Consider the following 22036-nt stretch of genomic DNA (forward strand, 5'->3'; position numbering starts at 1 on the left):
CTTACGTTACAAAGATTATGCCATAGGTTTACTGCCAAGTGGATTATTATGCAGGCTTCAGGAAAGTTTCTGGGAAGAATGCCCCTTTTTTGTTTGAATGTTTTGTATCTTACTTACCCTTGTTGGAGATTAAAAAAATATTTACTTGACTGGGGGGATGTAATAAGTCCTATTACTGTTCTGTGTAACAACAGTTGTCAATGCGATGTTTGCTCATTGCAGCAGTTTTCCTACAAAATGTTTGATTGAAGAATTAACACTGAGTGTTGGTCATTTGTCTTGTCTTTTAGTTGCTGAAAGCAGAGGAAGATGCCAGACATAAACCCGTCCAGAAAGCTTGCCTACAAATCACTGATTGCTTGGTGGAACATGTACTCCGATTAGAACTCCAGTCAACAGGTGGGTGCAACACCACCGATCTGTGTATAATGATTGGTTGAAATACTAAACTGTTGGACTTCCCAGGAAACTATTTTTGAAAATAATTGGAAGTAATTTGTTAGACGTTAGGATTTGCCTGGTGGTAAGTAAGACTGAAAGTCTGCTATTCAAAGTGCATCTGGCACTGGAGAAACAGTGAACTCAAACAAGTCTGCAGTGTTCTCGTCTCCTGAAGCAGGAACAGAGCACTCTTCAAAATCTTGAGTTACCTGGCTCTTTCAAGAGCGTAACATCATTCACAAAGCGGTGTACAGGTTGGCTTCATAGACTTTATTTCATACTTTGGTAGTTTGTGCCATTTTCAGGCTTTGATAATCTTTTGTAATCCACTTGGTTTTTCTCTCAGAGTCATCTGCAGAAGGCAGAGTTAGCAGTCAACGTTTGGTTAGTTGTCTACAGACTTTATATCTCTTCAGTAAAGTCAAACCAGAGTTGATGGTCACCCATGCCACCACTTTCCAACCCTACCTCAGCACACGATGCAGTGTAAGCAACCAAGTTTTGTCTCTAAATCATTATACAGGCTGTCCATATAAAAAATGGACTGAGATAAAAATTAGTGTAATGGCAAAACTACGTTATATATGGGAAAAAGAAATATATCTCTAGAAAAGGCAGAATGTTCTCTTTGTAATGCTAGACAGCTTGCGATGTAATTGACACAGATGAGTGAACAAATTAAACTGATGTTAAGGGTACTGAAATTGGCATTGTGAAAGGTTTTCATATTTGATTAACAAGGCTCAACCATGCAAATGTGCAGAATACCAATTGTCTTTGCTTTAAGAACACATTCTTGAAAACAAGGAATGTACCTAAATCAATCTCATTTGGTTTGGTTTCGCTTCTTACTTCATAAGTTTAATGTGCTGTGCCCTCCACATGGCCACCATTCCTGTCAATGCACATCTGACAATTTTATGTAATTTTCATCTTGGTATACTTTTTTATGTGGACACCCTGTATTTTGAGCTGTGTAGACATCCTGAATCGTACATTTTGAGTTTTTGTTGATAACGAAAGCTTTAATATTGATATTAATGACTTCAAGAAGAAGCCAACAAAAAATGGCAGGGAGCTCCTGCTGACAACTTCTAGGGAATAGATGGGTTAGAGTTGACAATCAGTTGATATGAAGACACTAGGGACAGAGAACATCCAGTAGATTTTTCTGTCAAGGTTTCTCTTTGTTATGCTGCACTATGACTAAATTACTGTGCTTAGCTACTCAGGAAACTCAAAATATCAAGGCTTTGTGGTAAATACTTTAATTGTTCCTAATTTTACTCTGTTTTCAGACACAAGGTGATTTCCTGGTTGTTCACAACGTTGCCCGTATCTTAGAGTTAGTGGTTCCTCTGATGGATCATCCTAGTGAGATATTCTTAGCTAGTCTTGAAGAGGACATGATGAAACTCATCATCAGACATGGTCAAACGGTGAGTTGATTTACCTGTAGCAGTACTTAAGTTGCATTTAAATCTGCGCTGTGTACCATTTGTCGACGTTGAGCGTGGCAGTAATATGCAGCTTTATGTTGAGGCCTACCTCACTGAGAGTGTGATTTGTGGGTATTATTGAAAGTACCCACCCACGTAAAGACGTCAGTATAACCTGTCAGAAAAACAGTTTAATCAGTGCCCAAATTAGATGAATGCTGAAAGTTAGTTTCTTCGTGGTTGAAATTAGATTTGCATATTTTCTAGATTACTAAATGTGCAACTACATTTTTTTGTTATCCAACATAAATCCAACAGGTACTACAGAGCTGTGTTAGCTGTCTAGGTGCTGTTGTTAACAAAGTCACTCATAACTACAAACTAGTCAGGGATTGCTTCCAGAAGTACTTTGGTAAGTTGCTGTCTCAGTGTTAACGAGCCGCAATTGCTGTCATTGATCTACAGGATCTTAAGCCGTGTCTCATAGACGAGTGTTTAACAAGAAGGTTGTTACACGACAGCATGCCAATTTTGTAAATAAGATATTTGTCAAGTTAATTCATAAAAATCTTTGTCACGTGTGTATTCATATTTTGAAATTTGTCCGTTTAATGTTGGAAAATTTAGTTAAGATATTTCCGAATCTATTACTCTGTGATCCAATTACTTTTAGTGCTAATACTATTAACGTTCACACCTCTAAGCATGGTAAGTAGTGGTGTGCAATTTTTGACAGTTAAATTTTGTTTTAATTCTCTTCAGCGGTGCTGTCCAAGTTGAAGACAGAACATGAAGCCAACCCAGAAAGTGCTACCATGGCAAAGAACAAGAACACACTCTTGAGGGCGCTCTTCACTGTTGGTCTGTTCTGTAAGCACTTTGACTTTGATGCAGGCATCAAGCACTCAAAGGTGAGTTGAAAATTACTGTTCTGACTGGAGGTGATATTTAGAAGATCAGAATGGATCTAAAGATGGCATTTTGTTGTCAACAAGAAGGAGTGAAGAGAGCTATCTGTGATGTCGCTTTGTTTTTTCCACAGCAGTCTGGAGACAGTCCACGGACACCTAAGAATCCTCATGTGGTAAGTCCAGTGTCTAGACATGAGCAGAAAGCTTTGTTAGTTTCACTGAACTCTCGATTCAGCAAATTATCTCATTCAACTTTCCCCCATAGGGACATCATCCCCCAAATTGTGGTCTCACATTCTGCCATGGAAGTTGTTGATCTGAGCAAGTTGACAAAAAACTTGCTGATCTTCCAACTTTGCTTCATGTCCACAGCTTGATAAGGACAAGTAAAAAAAATACATGTTTTCAGGTCAGGTCAGATGTCTCTGTTATGGGCTCTGTGCACAGACAAAAGAGCGTGCTTTGTAGCCAGAGGCTTTCCAAAAATTATGACTGTGGCTTAAATAAGCCTATGGAAGGAAGCCCTTTGGGTGTAGACAGTACCCATTGGTGCGTGTTGCTCCTGTCTACAGCCACTTGGTAGGGATAACAATCTACCTGTCTACAAGTGACAGCTTAATATCTCACTGGTTGGTATGCACCTGTCTAGCTGGAAACCTTAACTCTCCAAGGGCCTTCAAAATTACTTGGAAGTTTCGGAGATTTTCACAAGATATAGTAGGGCAGGGTCCAGGCAGTGTTTTTTTAACATGGGGCTTGCTGTCCCTTTGAAGATAATATATAAAGAAATTTGTGTTGGATTCCTGCACAGTTATGGATTTTCCGTGATTTCAAAAAAGTTAGCAAAACTTTTAAGCCACTTTAAGTTGAGCAATCGTGGCATACCGAAGCCCTGCATTGAAATCGGTCCCCCCTGTCTCTGGCAGTGAAGATGGAAGAAATAGTGCTTGTGTACAGAGCTCATAATCTTTCTCAAATATCTCAAGCCAGTTTTGGATTGTGATGGATTTTGAATATAAAACCTGCTTAAGGACATTAACTATTGAAAGCTGTGCAGGAAACCTGTGTTTATTTTACTTGGCCTTGTGCTGTTCTTGTTGGGTCTCCCGTGTCATTTCAATGTATATTGATCCAATGTGATTTTTGTCCTCAGCCCACAAGTGAAAGCCCACAAACTGTCCCCAATAACGTGGTATGTATTTTCAGATTTGTGCAAAAATCATTTTCCTCGAGACATTCATTAACACTTCTTTTTTTTCTGATCTTTGCGTGAACAAAGATTCGCTCCTGTGACTGTATGGATGTGTTTTGACTGTCAAGATACTTTGTAAAATCATACAAGTTTCTGTACTCTTTCACATTTTCCCATTCATAAATGGAGCCATTAATTGTCAGTTGAACAAAGTGTGTGTTATTGTGACTTCAAACATTCTTCCAGGATGGACATTTTTTGGACAATATTTTAATGGTTTGCCAAAGAGTTTTTTAATTTCAATGGAATCAAACATCTAAATGTTGATCTGTGTAGAAATGTAGAATCTTTGAAACTACACGATTTTGTATATCTATAAAATCTTATAAGAGGTACTGAAACACATCATAATCTAGCTAAATCATGGATTTTGTCTGAGAAAGATCTTTATATTCCTATAGCAAAGAAATCAGTCCTAAAAACCTTTTGTGCAAATAACAAAGAAGGAAGTATATATTGCTCTGTAAGATTGAGAAAAGAGCAAAATATAAACTCAAATAGGAATAAAACTTGTATTGCTTTGACCATAAAAGCTAAATCATGGTTTACATGAATTGTTTTTGGTTTTTTACAACCAGCAGTACACCAGTAAACTGCTACAAATGATCCCAAATTCTGCTCCAAATACGGTTGCTTCACAAAGTGTGACAAATCAGGTGTGATCCATCATACTTGTCTTTCCATGTGTCAAAATCACTTTCCCAGTCTTAGAATTCCTTCACCTTTCCATACATAGCACACAAATCCTCCAAGAAAAGTAATTTTTGTTTAATTTCTTAAACAGTTTCAATAACCTTACGTTCTTTAATACTGCGAAAATTGTTACTTGAGAATCCCATGGTGAACTGATAACCTTGGTGTTGTCTAGTACCCAGCACTCACCTCACATCATTCGAAGTAATTCTGTTTCACATTCATTGTCAAACACTTGATCACATTCCCATGGTTATCTGTTCATTAACATTACCTGAAGTTCGACATGTAAGATGTTGCCTGAGAGAAAAAAAAGAGTGAGAGGTTAAATACAGTCAGTTTCTGACAAAGTGGGGGTACATATCAAAGCCTAACCCTGAGGGGGTGGGTGGATGGGTGGGGTGGGGTGGGGAGGCGAACATATCAAAGCCTAACCCTGAAGAGGTTTGGGGAGGGGTACATATCAAAGCCTAACCCTGAGGGGGTGGGGAGGGGAGGGGTACATATCAAAGCCTAACCCTGAAGAGGGTGTTGTGGTGGTGTTTGTAGTTTAGCCAAGAAAAAGAAACTGTTTAATTTCACAATTAAGTGATCCTGAAAGTGTTGTGGTAATACTTGTGTTCCTTTTGATTGGCTGCCCGTAAGGTTACTAACTTGAGCAACTTGTCTTGACCTGTACACTAAATCTATTGCTGTAATAAGCCACTTGCGAGTTAAATTTGAATAAAATCTGGTACACTGTGCTACCTAATTGCATAGAAACGTAACAATTTGAATTCCCCAGACTAAAGTCACTGTTGCTATACCTCGTGATTTGGGGCAAGCTTTTGCATAGCGACCACCATCTCTGGAATGGACTGGTTCCTTTGTGCCATTCTTATCCATTGAGAGCAGTGTATTGTTGCAAGGCATCTCTTACGTATCTAAGCAAAAGCTTACCCGGAATTACGAGGTATAGCAACAGTGGGTTTAGTATGGAGAATTCAAGTTGTTATGTTCACGTGAATTTAAAGAACTCAGTGTACCAGATTTTATTCAAACTTAACTCGCAAATGGCTCATTAGTTACTGAGGTGATACCACGGTTTTAGTCGTTGTCTTTGTCACTGTGAAGTTTCAGTGACAGATATTTCTATGATACCTTTGTAATGTGCATTCGTATCAGGTACCACAGGTGGAAATTCTCTCATGAAATATTATGGAAACTGCTGTAGTTGTCTCATCTTTACTCCGTTGAAGTGTTCCTTAAGATGCACATTTCTATTGCAGTTACTCTTCACTTAACACAGAAAAAAAAATGTATCCTTTTAAGTATGGACAGGTTGTATTGGCCAATATACGAAAAATATGAGGTCATGCTTTGTTGATCTTGTCCCATCTCACTGCCTTTATAGGAGGGCGTACATGTAAACAAAGCATGACTTCATTTTGCAGTGGGTCTTTTGCATAGTAACAGATGAGGTAAAAATTTCTACCACTTAAAAAGAAGGACAATATTTTGTTAACGATGCAGTGTTTGCTGAAGCCAACCTGTGATGTGAATGGAGGCATACTTCAGGCAGGATACTTGCAAAGATTTCCTTTTTAATGAGAAGTTTTTTGCATTCACCAGGTGCCAATCAGGGAACGTGTCTTTGATGTCCTTTTCTACTTCTGCTATCATGAAGATGAAGAAGTCCGAATGAAAGCCATCACTGGTGCCGGCTTCTTGTGCAATCGTCATGCCGACTTCCTTCTGGGTACAAAAATGAAGACACTCTATTGGGATATCTTGATGGATACCTCAACCTCCACCAAACTTGTCTGTCAGGTGTGTAGCTGTGAAATTTCAAGTTAGCGTTGTTGTCCAGTACTTCCAAATACAGTACCATGTATTCTACAAGTACATGTTTATGAATAATTGAGACAACCCTTAGGATGTGTCCAAGAAAATTTTGATGATCAGAGAAAAGGAGACTTAAATATCAGTACAGGTTTGAATGTTGCTGCTTTGGTTAGGTTTATGAACTGGTCACTGTATATGAGTTAGTACCTTGCCAATCATTAAGAAAAAGTTGTGAGGCACTAATGCAACAGTTGAAGGTGTTTTAAAGCTTGATCAACTTACCCCTGTTTCAAACAGGCATTCTAGAGTTGTGCCGAACCAAATTAGAAGCAAATTTTGAATTAAGCACGACAAAAGTTCAACATCTGAAACAATTAGGAGCGATGAGGCCAGCTAGCAGGCAAAGGATCAACACTTGAAGGTGCTCGGAACGACAGAGGAGCAACTTGGTTTCAGATGTCACTCTTTTCATGGGCCGAACCCAATGGAAATGTGTGAAGTTCATCTGTCTGAAACCAAAAGTTAATGGGGTCAACCCAAGTCGCTCTTAATTCCATTTGGTTCGGCGTGACCCTAGAACGCCTGTCTGAAACAGTTGTTAATCTCCCGGCCTCTTGTTTGTTATTCCATAAATGCCCTGTTGCCTGTGCTTTAGCTTTAGCTCCACAGCAAGGGATCTATCCTTTTCAAAATTTTGTGCCCCATATCTGAGCAAGCTGATTGTGGAGCCTTGATTACACTCTGGAATATTTTTGTTGTAGGTATTGCGAAACCTTCAGTTGTACTTGACAGAGGAAGATGAGAGAATGAGAAGAGCTGATGCTGAATGTAAGTCTTGAGATGTGCAGATCTTGGCCTGAACAAGCTAAAAGAATTTATTTGGTTAAACTCAACTAACAAGTCTTGTCTATACCTTTCAGTTACATGTTCTTTAAGTGTGTACCTCTTAGTTCCAACTTGTGTTCCTGTAATCTACCACACTACCCTTTGGAATGCCTTCGAAAGGAGAGCGTCTTATTATCAGGCCAGCTAGTCATTTGTGTGACTCGATTTTGTTTGGATTATGCAGGGAACAAGATGGGAAACAAGGAGGATTTGAAGGAGATGGGCGATGTTCAATCAGGGTAGGTAGAGGCGCAAAGTTACTTGTTACCATGGATAGGATAGAGATGACCTGAGTGATTGTGATGAATAGGCCTGATGGGTGGAACTGGATGTCCCACCTAGATTATTATGTACCCTCTTCTATTCTCATGCTCAAGGAACTTATTTTACTTATAAACAACTTGGAAAACATATCTTGAAAAAGTGAAATTGATTGGCCTGCTTTGTGTAAATATTTACAAATAATTCAACTTGGTAGCTTTGGAATTTTTTTAGTTTTTTGAATGAACAAGAACTTCACAAGAACTGTATCGACCTTCTATAGTTGACATTTTTGAATTTTTCTTTTTACAAATAGTTTGTTGTTACTCTCAAAGCATTATCCCTAGGACTAAGTCCCCACAGAATAACCCCAAGTGCAGGAACTTATTGGCACAGTCCACAGAATACGTCCAAACTTTTTGATGGCATTCAGAGTAAGGGTTAGACTTATTTCTTGAATCGCCTATACTTTCATTTCCTATCCCAACAGGATGAGCAGTTCGGTGATGCAGCTGTATCTGAAGCAAGTTATGGAAGCCATGATCCATACACTGTCAGTAATACGTCTGTCAGCATTACAGGTTGTCATAGCAACACTAAAACAGGGTCTGGTACACCCTGTTCAGGTAAGAATATTCGTCATCCATGTTTGACCTCTCACTATTTCTAGATTTAAGTTTAACTTGCCCTTTGGAATACTGAATGTAATTTTGTCTATTCAAGTTGAACATTTTTATCATTTCCTAAAGCCTAAACTATTGAGGTTTAGGCTGAAAAAAGCCCAAATAGATTTTTTTTTTCAAAAAATTTCTATAATACTCGCAAACTTCAATGACGAGATAGTTGGTTTCATTTTTCTGATCTACTTTCTTAACCGAGCCGTTGAACAACACATGTTGTAGTAACAGCTCTTTGACTAACGTCTTTTTGTTCTGTTGATAGTGTGTTCCGTATCTCATTGCCATGGGCAGTGATCCAGAGGCCACCATCAGGATAAAAGCTGATCAGCAACTGTCAGACATTGACAGCAGATATCCTGGATTCATTCAGGTTTGTCTCACTTCAAAATTTACATAAATAAGTGATTGCTTCCACGATGTGTGCTTCTAGTGTGCTTACTTTAGGCAGTAATATCAAGAATCCTGCAGGTTGACATCCAAATTGTGTAATCATTTATCTTTTTGTTGAGCCAACCATGTTCTAAAAGGTCTGTCTATACCAGTCAGCAGGATTTCATGGATTTAAATCACAAAAGAGCTCTGTCTTTTTTTCTCAACACTTCACAAGACCAAAACAATGCAGAAAACTGTATTTGACATTCCAACATTTCTCAATTTCAGATGAAGGCTCTTGCTGGTATCAAGATGGCTTTCCGTCTTCAGAAGCTGTTACAAGAGGGTCAGGTAGGACCCTTGAGAGGAATGAGAGAGAAGGATAGTCTGTATAGTTTGACTAACCACACTTACAGCATCATCAGGGGTCATCGCCAACACCGCAGGGCACTTTTACTCTGTCTTCTCAACCTCTTCGATGAACAAGCAGTGAGTACAAATTTACCCACACTTCCGTGCTCCGCCCACAGTTCTGAGCTCCACGCACACTTCTGTTCTATGCCCTTTGCAGAAGTTATGCACTGGACCACAATGGTATTGCATTCCCAGTGGATGTTTAGTGTAGCTCTTGTTAAGGAGGACTGGTTTCATGTCAGAACCTTACCATTTCCTTCAACATTCACATTGTCAAAGCCGACCCTTTACCATATTGATTCTCCATTTGGCGGCATTACAAATCCTGAATATCACCATAAATTTATGAATTTCATTGTTGATATTGCAGAAGACGGAGTTGGACCTTCTCGTGTTTGTAGCCGACAACCTTGCCTACTTTCCTTATGTCACTCAAGATGAACCACTCTTTGTAATGCATCATATTGAGATAACGGTATCTGTCTCAGGAGCCAACCTCCTGCAGTCATTCAAAGACGTAAGTCTGTCCTCAGATTTTTGTCCTGTAATGTTGGGACAGTTTTTCAATATACAAGTGGTAGACTAGAAAGGGATAGGGGTCAAAACTTCTCTTTGACTTTGCCACATCTGAAGTATGGTATTGCAGTTTCTTGTTCCACAGTACAACTGAAAGTGGAATTTACAATAGAATTTCCCGTGAAATAACTTTGTTGGCCATGTAAAGATAGTAAAACCACATGATATGCTTTTGTTTGTCATCTATTTTTCTCCAGAACCTTGTAGGAGAACCATTTCCTCCATGGTGTCAGTCGGTCAGTTTCTATCCTTGTTGACTTACATTTATTCATATATTGCTATCGCTAGTCTTTCCAGAAGAAGCAACCATCCAGGCCAGGATCGAGGTCATCCAGAGAGAGTGTAGACGGCAAGAAAGGTGACGACTTCAGCGATGATGATGATGAAGATGAGGAAGTCCTCATGGGTGAGTGACCTGCTTCCTACACTTCTCTCTTTTTTCGTATGCAGTGCTCATAGTTGGCTCATACTTGCACAACTGAAGATTCACTGTGATGTGCATCATTACCCTATTGAATTTCACTTAACTGGTGTGAAATCTGAAGCTGACTTTGAGGAATATTCTTCAAAACTGGTACAGTCCACAAGCTTTTCCAGTTGGAATGCATTGTTACAAGGTTCCTTTCGTGGGCACCAACATTTGCTGGAAAGCTACACCTGCTGTCAATTTACATCAGTAACTGTTTCTCATTTTGCAGGATTGATACCAGAGGATCCTTGTCAACTACTTGAGTGTTGTGTTGCCTCACAAGCCTGCATCATGCTCTTGGTTCTCAAGCAACATCTTAAAGACATGTATGGCTTTAGAGATTGGTGAGGAAAATTTTGAAAACTGAATTCAGTGTTAGAGAACAGAATACACATGTTTTTGACATGCACTTGACCGTTAAAGTTAATGTCAGATTGAAAGTGAAATCCAGTGACCCTGGATTGGGTTGAAAATGCTGATTTTTTGCCCAATAAAATCTATGAAAATCTGAATTTTCATAGAATTTTCATTTCAGTCATTGTGTGTAAAAAAAACTGATAATAAACAAATTTTTGTCTCATGTCAAGATTGTCAGTTTTGCCTTCTGTTTATTTATGGTGAACTAATCTTTTCTCTTTTTCCACAGCACAATTCATCGCTATTCACCTACAGAGCCTTCCAAAGCATACGACAAGTCATTAAACCGTAAATGTGGTATAACCTTCAATCCAGCCAGAGCTCTAGAACTGCTAACTGTGGGGCAGCCCAAGACACCACTCACTGAAAAAGAGAAGAAAGACATTGTTGCTGAATATCTGGATGTTAGTGACCACACCATTTTTGTCTCTTAGTCATTACATTATCAAAACTGGCTAAGAATTCAGAATGCATAAATTAAAGACTAAAGCCACTCTGTGCTGAAGGAACTAATAACTTCTTGTGAAATAGATATTGACAAAGTGACTATTTCAGCTGCTACATGTAGGCATAATATCTGCAGTGATTCCTATTCCAAATAGGACAGTGAACCCTTAAGCTTCCAATACTAAGAGTAGATGAACTCTTACAAATTGCTCATAGTTTGTGTGGCTCTTTAACCGTATCCTTTAAGGTACTGTTGCAGTGACATGAAACCTTGTTCCAGTCGGCATGATCTGGGATAATACTTGATAAGTTATGGGGGATCATGCAGAGCCAAATGTGGAGATGCTTACTGTAATTACTAAGGAAGAATCAGCTGGGTACCAATTGTAGGCAGTTGATATGGCACACAATTTGAACTGTAACTGGTATTCTTTTACTCCCCTCTCCCAGTTCAAGCAGCTAATGGAGCTGATGGATCCATCAGACGATGAAGATGAGGATGGAGATCGACCTGATTCCAGTAGGTCTAAGACTCCTACTGCAGCTGTCGCCTCCAGCTCCGCCCACAACACCTCAGGGAATACAAACGATGACAGTAGGCCACAATCAGCAGCAGGAGCAGCTAGTCCTAACGCTGTCGTCGTGGTGAAAGATGACGATGATTCAGATGCTGCCCCATCAACACCACCATCAGTAGAGGTTGGAATTAATCTTAAGTCATCAGTTGGATCAAAGTAGAAATGGACCTGAAAATGGGCTATATTCTTGAAATTGAGTTTATCTTAAAATTGTTGAAGTGACTTGAGTTTGATTGATTTCATTGGATTTTGTTTTGTCATTCTTCTTACAGGTACACAAAGTCAAACGACCGAAGCCAAAAGGAAGACGGCCATCCCAGAAAGCTGTTAAGAAAACATCCAAGCCACGAAAGAAACGTCGAAGAATATCCTTTTAAATTTTTGCCATGCAATTATTAAATTATTTTGTGTTATGAATGTATTGAAATGTAATTTAATTTTTTTGTTTTCCAATTTAATTTGTTTCCTTAACACTTTCATCACTTTGTTGATGACAGCGATGAAGAAGAAGATAGTGAAGACAGTGATCCAGACTTCATGGTGTAAATATAGCTCCTTGACCACTTACCCCAGCCAAACCAACTACATGGTGCATGGAACCTACAAATACAATTGTCACCGAGGCCAGTAACTTCTCATCAGGTGCTTTTAAAACATAATAGAAATGCTTTTGTTGTCTAAACAAAACCCAAACAAAAGTGTTCTGTTTTGAACTGTTGTGCAGTTATCAGGAAAACAATAAGAAAGTTTGACATACTTGATTTGCAGAATCTGTTCTTTACGTGATTTTTTTGTTCTACCATGACATGTTTTAGGTAGCTGTCCCTCTTTTTGCCATACTATACACATTGGTCTGTAGTTGGTACCAAAAATCAAAGACAAACTGGAATAAGCATGATGAATTAACAAGAACTAGGGGAGCAGTAGTGTTACTGCAGAGTGCCAGGATCCAAATTATATTGGATCTGCCAGAAACCAAGGGGTTTTGGACTTGCCAAACTTTAAAAAGAACCTAGCTCCACGAATAGGTCATTAAATCCATCCTAAACTTGGGTTTCTAATGTACAGTTTACTCCATTTCTTTCTCCAAATTCTTCTGGAAAGATTCTTATTTGTATTATCTTGTTCACTTGTGTTTTTCTCACGGGGTATCTTGTCACAATTGAATGTGAATAACGGCATACAGGAACTCCTGACAAAGTTGAAATATCAAAGTCAATATTCATATCAGGTTACCCCCCATGTAAGTTTTACAGGCCAAATACTACTTTCATTTTGCGGTTTTGTGGCTTTGAAAAAAGGGTGTGGAAAAGCATTGTTTTGGTTGGTTTATAAGCTGTTCGGAGAGTATTAGCTGTACATCTGCACATCTTTTTTTCTTGGCAAAGCGTTGAGTCGGGGGTTGGAAATGGAGCCCTGTTTGGGACAAATTAATCTTGCCGTTTTGAGCTGCTCCACTGTATGCTTAATCTTCCCATTAGATCAAAATTCATTTGTGGTTTCATTATCCCTTACTGCTTCATAGGACTTAATGCTCCCATTTTGTTTTGGTTCAAAGACGATATCATTGTCTTTAACACTGTAAAGGATTCAACTTTGGAAAGTTCTTTGAGTCTTCAAAGTATTTTAAGCCATTGGCATGCAGTGAAGGATGGATTCGTTGGTGTTCATGTGGATAAAAAGTACTTTTGTGAAGCTAAACAGAAAAAGAAGTTTGAGAAGAATTCCATTGTGTTTCATTCACTGGCAGGAATTTCTTTTCAGAAGCTTGCCTTTATGTTTTTTCAGTTATATTTTATTCAAAATATTTTGAGAAGCATTTAGGGTCAAAATGTATCTAGTTTAGAAACAAACTGAAGGTCTGAAACTATCCCAAAAGTTCCAGTTTCATACAAAAACTGTTAAATGCTGTCTTCCCTTTTGTGTTTTTCCTGATGAGTAGCTTTTGGGTTTCTTTTTGGAAGGGAAGTAGTTATGGACAAAACGGACAGTTTGACCTTTCTGGACTCGATTATTATTTTCAATTTTGATTCAAATGTTAAAATGATGAGATTTCAAAAATATCCCTCTGACAAGTTTGTATTAGTCTCTTTTTAAAACTAATATCATTTGTAAAATATTTTATTGATATTTTAGCTGACTTCAATCATTCTTTATTTGGAATTATCGCTGCAAATTTGTGGTGGCGTATTTGTCATTGGTGTTTATATTCAAGTGACACTTTAAACTGTTGATATTTATTTGCGATATGCCTCTGAAACGCAGACCAAATTCATTCTCAGTGTTCAGAAACAAAATTTCCGAATTTCTCTTTGATTGCAACGAAGAAATCAACCAACAATGAAGAAAACAACCAACTATAAACAGTCATTCTTATCAATTTGTTGAAAAGGTCCATGCACTTGTAGGATGTGACAAAGTGAAGCAGACGTTTTTGTTTACCACATGAAGCCACATGTTAAAGGTTGGGGCCGTCAAGGTTAGACACTTGATACCTGTCATTAGAAAGAAAGTACCTGGTCACAGGGAACATATTCCTTGCTGAGTGGCTTTGTTAGAATTAAGTTTGTGTTGTATGAGTAGCATTGTATTGTAAAAACAAAAACAAAGTTACATCTGAATTTTTTAATTTTCAAGTTCTAGCCGTGTTTATTATTACTAAGGGGTTGTATAAATATTAAGACACCCTGAACTTTTCTTATTCATATTTATTGGATGACATAATAACAGATGTTGTTTTTAATGACCTTGTTATTGAGCGTCTGTCACTCCTGTAAATATAGCTGAATGAAGGGGCCGGACATAACCATATTTTTTGATTCGACTATTAAAAGTTGCGAACCTAAGAAGAAATGGACAGATTTGGGCATTGAAAAGTATATGTCTGATGTGCTTGTATTCTGTTTGTGTTTGTTTTGGATTAATTCTGAAAGATGGGTCTGTCCAAATTCACTCCCAGGATTGTATTGAAGTTATTTTTTAATAACAGACAAAACTGACCTGAGGATTTCTCCCAACAATCAAGGGCCAACGTAACCATTTTTCTCAAAAACTTACTTTGTGACTGTTTCTCCCAACATGTCTTTTGCCAAGAGTTTGTTTGTTTTATCAAAGAGTGATTTTTTCACATTTTCACCAAGTCTCTTCCTAGGAGGAGGATTCTTATTTCCATCAGAAACTGACTTCTTGACCATTTCCCCCGAACACTGTTCAACCTTGCTGATGTCGTCAAAAGTAGACATGTTTGTGTTCAACTTTGCTGATGTCTCAAAAGTGGACAATTTTGACAATTTCCTGATTAAGTATAATGAGGGGTTGACTTGACTGTTTTTTCCAAAACTGAGATTTTCAAGAAAATGGTTTTGCAAGGGGTTAATTGTGCCACATTTGGTAGACGTTGACGTTTGTTACAATTTCCATGAAAATCTGTTGTACCAGCTGTAAGCCTTAGTTTCATAAAAGAATTTTTTTGAAATATTTCTGATTATTTCTTAACTTTCTGAACTGAAAGTACATGTACATATATATTTTTCCGCAATACTTGAAAATTAATTGATAAAAACAATTGGTGTTTATCCCTTCATATTTGTAAAAAAAAACCCAGGAACTACATGTAGATAAAATGGATTATGCATTTCCTAAGTTGAAAAGAATGATTTATTAAGCCTAATGACAAAACAAAATGCAACTGCAGTGAGTAAGCCAGTGATTGTATTTACAGGTTGTTAATCTTCCAGGATTAAACTACCTTTTCTACAGTTCCAAATTAACCAAACTACAAGTTGGATAATGGTTTACACATTGCTGCTAATGTCCATGGGATGCATTCAAGCAGTTGCTACATGAGTACTTATTCAGTGTTAATACCATTTCTTTAATGACCAATTCTTGCATAGCATTTCGTATTAAAATATCAAAACACTTTGAGCAAAACTTCCTGAGCTTTCAGAGAGCCATTCCCTCAGTTAAATTTTTAAATTTCTAAACCTCGACATTTTACAACTTTACAATGGCGGTTGGCCTTAACAGCCGAACAATAGACATTTCTCCCATTTCATCAATGTTAGAAATAAATCCAAACCTCAACTTTAAAAATCCACAATGAGCATGCAAAAGACTACTTAAGCAACTAGAATTAGAGACTATTACAGTGGGGCAATCTCGGACCGTTTCTCTCAGGTGTTGTGACTTCTCAAAATGCAGTCATGTATGTGCTCAAGATAAAACGTGTGTGTAATGACCTCGCAGAAATGGGGTCTCCTCAGATATGCCTGTACTACAAAACAGGCATTTGTTTGACTATCATTTCAACTAAAGTTGCCATTTTGAATTGAGTTTTGCCAGGACAACAAGTTGAACATTTCCACATTTATGGAAGACAAAACTTTGACAGTGTTGACATATCCATTCATGCATTGTTTAAAATATTAAAAAACGTATAACTATGCCATCTACACAACCTCTGCAAAGAAGTTAGATCTTTAAGTCATCCATCATCAGCACGTTCTGTGCCTGATTTGAAATGCTGTTTTTTTCACAGTCCTGTATCACTTGCCAATTCTTCAGATTCATCCATGATAGAATGGAAAGCTGGATTCCTTTTGAATAAATCAAATGAAACAAAAAGTTCAAGGAAAGACAAGCAAGAGACTCACAGATTTCTTCAGTTTATAGAAAGCTGAAACTATTTTATGCCAAAGTCCACACCCCAAGAAAATGCCATACTGCCGCTTAAATTGTAGGCTGGGTCACAGTGGAGTTCCACTTAAATTGTGTGCTGGCTCCGTGAACGGAGGTTAAATGCAATTACATGTATCTTAAACATGCTTATGCCTTATACAGTATTTTGAATACTTGTGCTCTTTCTTATGGAGCCAGTGGGGGACCCATGGTCCACTGAAAACCATAGGAAAGCACACATCAATATTATGCACGGTATCATCAGTACAGACAGAGAAGTGTCAAAACCTCTTTGAAGTTTTTTTTTTCCCTGTGTGATGTAGATCAAGCATTTCTTACCAAGTACCATCTGATCCAAATGATGTTGGTCTGAAACTTCCGTTTTCATCCCCGAGTTGAATCTGGACTTCTGTGAAATTTAAAGAAACAAATTCAGATGCTTAGTACTTTTGATTTCCTACTCTGATTAAATATTAATTGATAACAGTTATATACAAAAGATTCCACAAACCCTTACTTACCTTTTTTCAGACTGCTATGGTCACCACCAATTTTGGAACTGAAAAGAAAAGTAGGGGAAATACAAATATTTGGACTCTGTGTTGGTTCTTCATAATTACTCACGATTTACAAAAAGATACGATTTTGGCAAGTGGAGAGTGACAACCCTGCATAAACAAACTAAAGAAAAGATGAGACACTCTTTGATAAACGTGCAAACTAAAAAGAAAATTCCTTCTGCTGTTAGGGATTGGAGATTCCTTCCAATGACCAAAAATCTGGTTGGATTCTTACCTAAGACACAAGAAAATGGAAAGTAAAGCAGAAAACAAAATCAACCCAGCAGATCAAGGTACGACGAAGAAATGTTACTGGAAACTTACCATCCAAAAATGAAGAGGCCTAACACAATAAGTATCGAGAGTGACCCCACAGCAATGACGGCGATAGCCCAGTCTGGTAGACTTGTAGTTGGTACTGTAGGGACAGGAGTCGTGGGTAATCTCATCTCATACTCAAAGGACTCGCCCATACTGGATTGGAAATACTCTTTCTCAGCAGTCACGGCTTGAATTACCATCTCCGGGTTTAGAGGAACCTTCGGATCGATGGAACTAGCATCATGTACCCAGGTCACAATGTGGAGGTCACTATCAACGTCATAGAAACGAACAAAGACCACATCAGAGGCACTGTAATAAAGGTGAAAGAAAAAAATGTGAGGGTCAGTGACAAATGGCATAGGAACCAAGTACTGCAGTTTTATACAACCACAACGTCTTCTGGCATTTTGTACACAAAACCTTGACATGACACATCACTCTGAAAATTTCCTTGCATCAGTTTAGGAGCATAAAAAGTATATATTGGAGGACCAATTGCAAGGTGTATGCAATAAGACATGATCTTTGAAGCATTAAATGGGGCAAGACCACAAGGGTGCAGCACAGTATCACAGTTGAGTCCACCAAAAGTCTGTGCAAGTCCATCTCTAGTCCAAGTTCTTGAAACATTCTTAGCGGTTGTTCCTAGTGTACGTAACAGCAAAAATATCGGGAGCGCTGTGTGCTTGTTACATAATTATTGACAAAAGAGGGTGTTCTCATCGATGAACAAAGAGGGCGCTGTCACAGTGAATTGCAAAAATGGATCATATGAATGTCACACATTGCACAGATCGCAGCACCACGAAAGGAGTCTAATTGGACCCAAAACTAGTCCATCACAAGTCATTAAGCCAAGTCATAAGCTATTAAAATAAACTGTGACAAAAGTAATCTGTTGTTACTGAGTCTTGAGAAAGAATTCGTGATAGACTCCACTACAACACTGTTGAAGCACGACATAAGTCATTCCCTGCTAGACTTACTCAAAATTTCCCTGAATCTTTTGTTTGATTTCTTGCTGTGTTGGTATTTCATATCGATTCAACACCTCAGCAATGGTGGATGCAAGCTGAACTTGATTCAGAGCATCAAACTGAAAACAAACATCACAAAATTGCTCATCGTTATTGGTGAAACACCAAATATTGATCCTAATAACAGACGCAGCTACAAAACCAGAGGGAACCAAGAAATTATTCATTATCAGAGGTCTCAAACTAACAGAACATTTCAACTAAAGATGAAACTCAAAACAAATCCTAAACAGTTCCGCTCATCAAAATGTGAGGATACGTCACCCCCACAGGATTGATAGTGCACAAGACATACAACATGTATTTGCCATCTTCAAGTTGGATATATAGGCCATGTTTGTTACACATGGATCTGGATCACAATCAGTGATCTGTCGTTGATTTACCGATACCAAAACTCACCTAATGGATGGTGCGAACCAGTGTAAGGATCACTGATCGTGATCCAGAACCGTTTATGCAGCCAATATGTGCTTGGTTGGCAGTATAACCTCACAGATTAAAAATGCAAGACCCACTGTCACTCACCCATGCTACATTTTCATTCTTGACAATAAACAGAAGAGTATCAGCTGTCTCATAGACTGGAGTTGTTGGTGGGCTACCTACAAAGTTACAGAAAACAATCAAATGAATACACATTCATCTCAATCACAAGTCAGTCACTCGTCACTCAGTATCAAATCACAAGCTGTGTGATGTTAACATCATATTTGGGTAATTATTCATCAATCATTCCTGCAGTACTTGTGACCTGATGCCCGATGTGACCAGACCTTTGACCTGACCTTTGACCAAACATGTAACCAGACCTATGACCAGACCTTTGACCTAACATGAGATCAAACTTTTCACTTGACTTGTGACTTGACTTTTGACCTTTTTAGTGATTTACCAATAATTTGAAACATGTTTGACTGTTCCAACATGGCACACTCTACTCGTGTTGACAATCAATCAATCCTTGTACCCCTCCCCCCTCACGATGAAATTTCTTACCCTCCTGGGAAGTACTCTGCCATGAATCACCTGGTACCTTAATTCTCCCCTCCCCCATGATGAATTCTTACCCTCCTGGGAGGTAAACTCTGCCCTGAATCCCCTGCTACCTTGACTCTCATCTGATAAGAAACGTAACCACATCTCATTGGTTGGACTGACGATGCTTGAGATTGGTGGGTCAAGCTTTCCTGTCATCCACTTCAGAATGTTCTCGTTCACAGTCAAGCCCGAACCAATTATCAAGAAATCATGACTGGAAAGAAACAAAAGTCAAAAAGACGTACCATAAGGAATAAAATATATAACGTGGGAAAGATCTTGACCATGCTGAGTTGATGAGACACAGTGCTTCCTCTAGCAATCATCACTATACTGTTTTATTCTGGGAAAAAATTGTTACGATTATTAAAATCTGTCTTACTCTCTTTCCACATCAAAGTTGATAAAGTCCAGTTTCACCAACGCTGTCTGATCTTGTAGTTTTATCTTCCAAACACAGTCAAGATTGTTGGGGTAAGGCGTGCCTTCCAGGTAATTAGGTGAGTTGATGAATCCACTTGCAATATCTGTAAACGATCTGCCACAGTCATCCACTGACAGACAGACCAACAAAAAACAAACACAAAGTTAAGAATGCATGGCTTATCATAAGAATCATAATTACCCAGCATTATTCTTCCATTCTCAAGGCTAAAGAATACTGTTTTCAGCTCCAACCACGCACCCAATGGTTCTCAGCTGTAAAGTGACAATTCGAAACCTTACTAGTTCATGAATAAAAAATCAATGTAGGTTTCTCCATCACTTACACCAGTGGAGCAGCTAATTAGTTAAATGCCGAGAAGGACTGAGGACATATACAGTCAGACGTTACAGAAAAAGTAACTTTGAGAAACTGTTCAAAGGCATTTTTAGGATTGTTTTCCATACCTGTGCCATCATCCACTTTCGCAAATTCAACGGAGAATCCTTGAGCTGTCTTGGTGGAGTCTGTGATGAATCGTAGCCACATCTGATTAAACTGGCTCTCTAGATATCCTACATTCTCCTGGTAGCCAGTGTAACGTCCCAGCTCATTCAGTCCAGACGTCCCTCCAGAGCCAACTGTGAGGTAGTCTCCGTTAGAATCCAGACGGATAGAGAGGATGGTGAGGCGGACACGGCCAGGCTTGGAGACAGTAATGGTCCAAGTGATGTCCTGATGGATGATCGTATGAACAAATAGCTCAGTCTGTGACCAAATTGGCTATGGCGTGGCTTTTGCTAGAGGCTTGCAACAGCTAACTGAAGCCTTAGACAATTGAACAGCATTTGTATATACAAGATATATATAAGACATATATATAGCCTTATCACAGCCCATTTATCACAGACCCTGTGGACAAGTACTTCCATAAGGTGGTCATGGTCAAAATGAGAAATGTCAATCAGTGATACAGGCACTGTACTCCTCTGTGCTCTGTTTCAATCAAACACTTAACACTACATCTTATTATCAGTTTTCCTCTCTTAAACGCTTGACATCCAACCTCTTTTGATTAACCTAAGAACCACATACATGTCACAAACAGCCTGACAAATGCACACTCTCATGTTACAGACAATCTCAATATTCAAAAACAGCATCTTACTCTCTGTGCATACCTTATTGTTTTCATAACTTGTGGGCCAGCCAGGGGATTGTATGTCTCCACTATCACCTGTCACAGAGATATACTCCCGATTATCTGATTCTAGACAGCAGAAAGGAAAAGCACACAAAGAGGTCATGAACAGCACCATCACGATGTCTTTAATACACACTTCAATCTTCCAAGCCAGCCACTGCAAAGGTGATCTATACCACATTTTGATGAGAAGCCTACCAGCACAGGCAGCAGTAATTGAAATTTCAACAATTTTCCAACTTTGCGGCCTCATATCCTTGAATCTATTGACAGTGAACTGTGTTGGACATGGTTTAAGCAAATGCAATGTTTCCACAATTGATGTCCTCGCTTGGAAACACTGGAAGGCGCTTTTTTTTGCCTATGAATGAAATAAACAAATCCACCAATTCTTCATTAAAACTGGTTTAATGAGGCAAAAGAAAGAAAAGGATGTACATATAATTAATCAAGTTTTACATCATCAGACAAGCGTTTTACTAAAAATGTGAAAATGTCATGAAATGACCAGGTTTGAACAAGAAACAAATTCTTACCAGGAGTCAAGGTAACTCGGGCAGGACCAATACGATCCAACACACTCAACCAGTTCAAACCAGCCACATAGACAAGGTAAACTGTGTCCTGCGTTACCGCGGTAACATCAATCTTGGCAGTCCTGATGTCACCACCATACACAGTTGTAAACTCTGAAAGGTAATTGTCAATGTCCGTTGAAACCATCGGCTGTTCAGTATCCTCATCACACACCACAAACTGAACACTCTTGTAGGCTCTGTTAGGACACTCTCCAGTTTACTCATGGGAATCAAATAGGGGAATTTCTTTGATGACACGTATGGAAACTATTTTGTGGATTTTAATTCCAGCATTTGACTGGCAACTGAATGAGCTCCAATCTGATAACACCAGTGCTCCCCTCTTCCTGGAAAAAATCCACCCAAGAAAATTCACCTAGCTATTACCTCACAGAATGGTAGAAATTTGTATAGTACTTTCAGTATGGTTTTTGAACACTGAAATCAGGGATGATGACTGGTGGTTTACTTTTTGTTAGAAAATTTTTGAAGGAGGACTTCAAATGCTACTTCCACGGGGTAATGAACT

The 22036-nt window shown here is 38.6% G+C and overlaps 2 protein-coding genes across 11 annotated transcripts in view; one reads left to right on the forward strand and one right to left on the reverse strand.

The window, feature by feature from the left end:
- The window catches only part of LOC110985792 (nipped-B-like protein A), a 32625-nt gene extending 18090 nt beyond the window's left edge, over positions 1-14535 (forward strand). For 4 of the 9 annotated variants that reach the window (XM_022247111.2, XM_022247110.2, XM_022247114.2 and 1 more), the window contains exons 29-49: positions 291-399; positions 788-927; positions 1740-1880; positions 2199-2292; positions 2643-2791; positions 2923-2964; positions 3945-3983; positions 4622-4699; positions 6348-6545; positions 7322-7388; positions 7630-7684; positions 8197-8332; positions 8649-8756; positions 9047-9247; positions 9543-9689; positions 10037-10154; positions 10447-10561; positions 10864-11038; positions 11532-11780; positions 11932-12024; positions 12143-14535. In XM_022247111.2, the coding sequence (XP_022102803.2) occupies positions 291-399; positions 788-927; positions 1740-1880; positions 2199-2292; positions 2643-2791; positions 2923-2964; positions 3945-3983; positions 4622-4699; positions 6348-6545; positions 7322-7388; positions 7630-7684; positions 8197-8332; positions 8649-8756; positions 9047-9247; positions 9543-9689; positions 10037-10154; positions 10447-10561; positions 10864-11038; positions 11532-11780; positions 11932-12024; positions 12143-12205 (2517 nt within the window). In that variant the 3' untranslated portion in view covers positions 12206-14535. The remainder of the gene's footprint in view (positions 1-290; positions 400-787; positions 928-1739; positions 1881-2198; positions 2293-2642; positions 2792-2922; positions 2965-3944; positions 3984-4621; positions 4700-6347; positions 6546-7321; positions 7389-7629; positions 7685-8196; positions 8333-8648; positions 8757-9046; positions 9248-9542; positions 9690-10036; positions 10155-10446; positions 10562-10863; positions 11039-11531; positions 11781-11931; positions 12025-12142) is intronic. The other 5 variants (XM_022247113.2, XM_022247116.2, XM_022247117.2 and 2 more) reach the window with 5 other exon arrangements.
- Positions 14536-15293: 758 nt separating this feature from the next.
- The window catches only part of LOC110985794 (uncharacterized), a 29280-nt gene continuing 22537 nt past the window's right edge, over positions 15294-22036 (reverse strand). For both annotated transcript variants that reach the window (XM_087143922.1, XM_087143921.1), the window contains 11 exons: positions 21466-21618; positions 20907-20995; positions 20193-20460; positions 19684-19855; positions 19331-19515; positions 18789-18865; positions 18210-18319; positions 17224-17532; positions 16861-16898; positions 16679-16748; positions 15294-16257 (listed from right to left, as the gene is read on the reverse strand). In XM_087143922.1, coding sequence (XP_087000048.1) covers positions 16194-16257; positions 16679-16748; positions 16861-16898; positions 17224-17532; positions 18210-18319; positions 18789-18865; positions 19331-19515; positions 19684-19855; positions 20193-20460; positions 20907-20995; positions 21466-21618 — 1535 coding nt within the window. In that variant the 3' untranslated portion in view covers positions 15294-16193. The remainder of the gene's footprint in view (positions 16258-16678; positions 16749-16860; positions 16899-17223; positions 17533-18209; positions 18320-18788; positions 18866-19330; positions 19516-19683; positions 19856-20192; positions 20461-20906; positions 20996-21465; positions 21619-22036) is intronic.

This window comes from Acanthaster planci, linkage group LG12 (assembly GCF_054643075.1).
Source record: "Acanthaster planci isolate LZ-2023a linkage group LG12, COTS_SCS, whole genome shotgun sequence".
Taxonomy (NCBI): domain Eukaryota; kingdom Metazoa; phylum Echinodermata; class Asteroidea; order Valvatida; family Acanthasteridae; genus Acanthaster; species Acanthaster planci.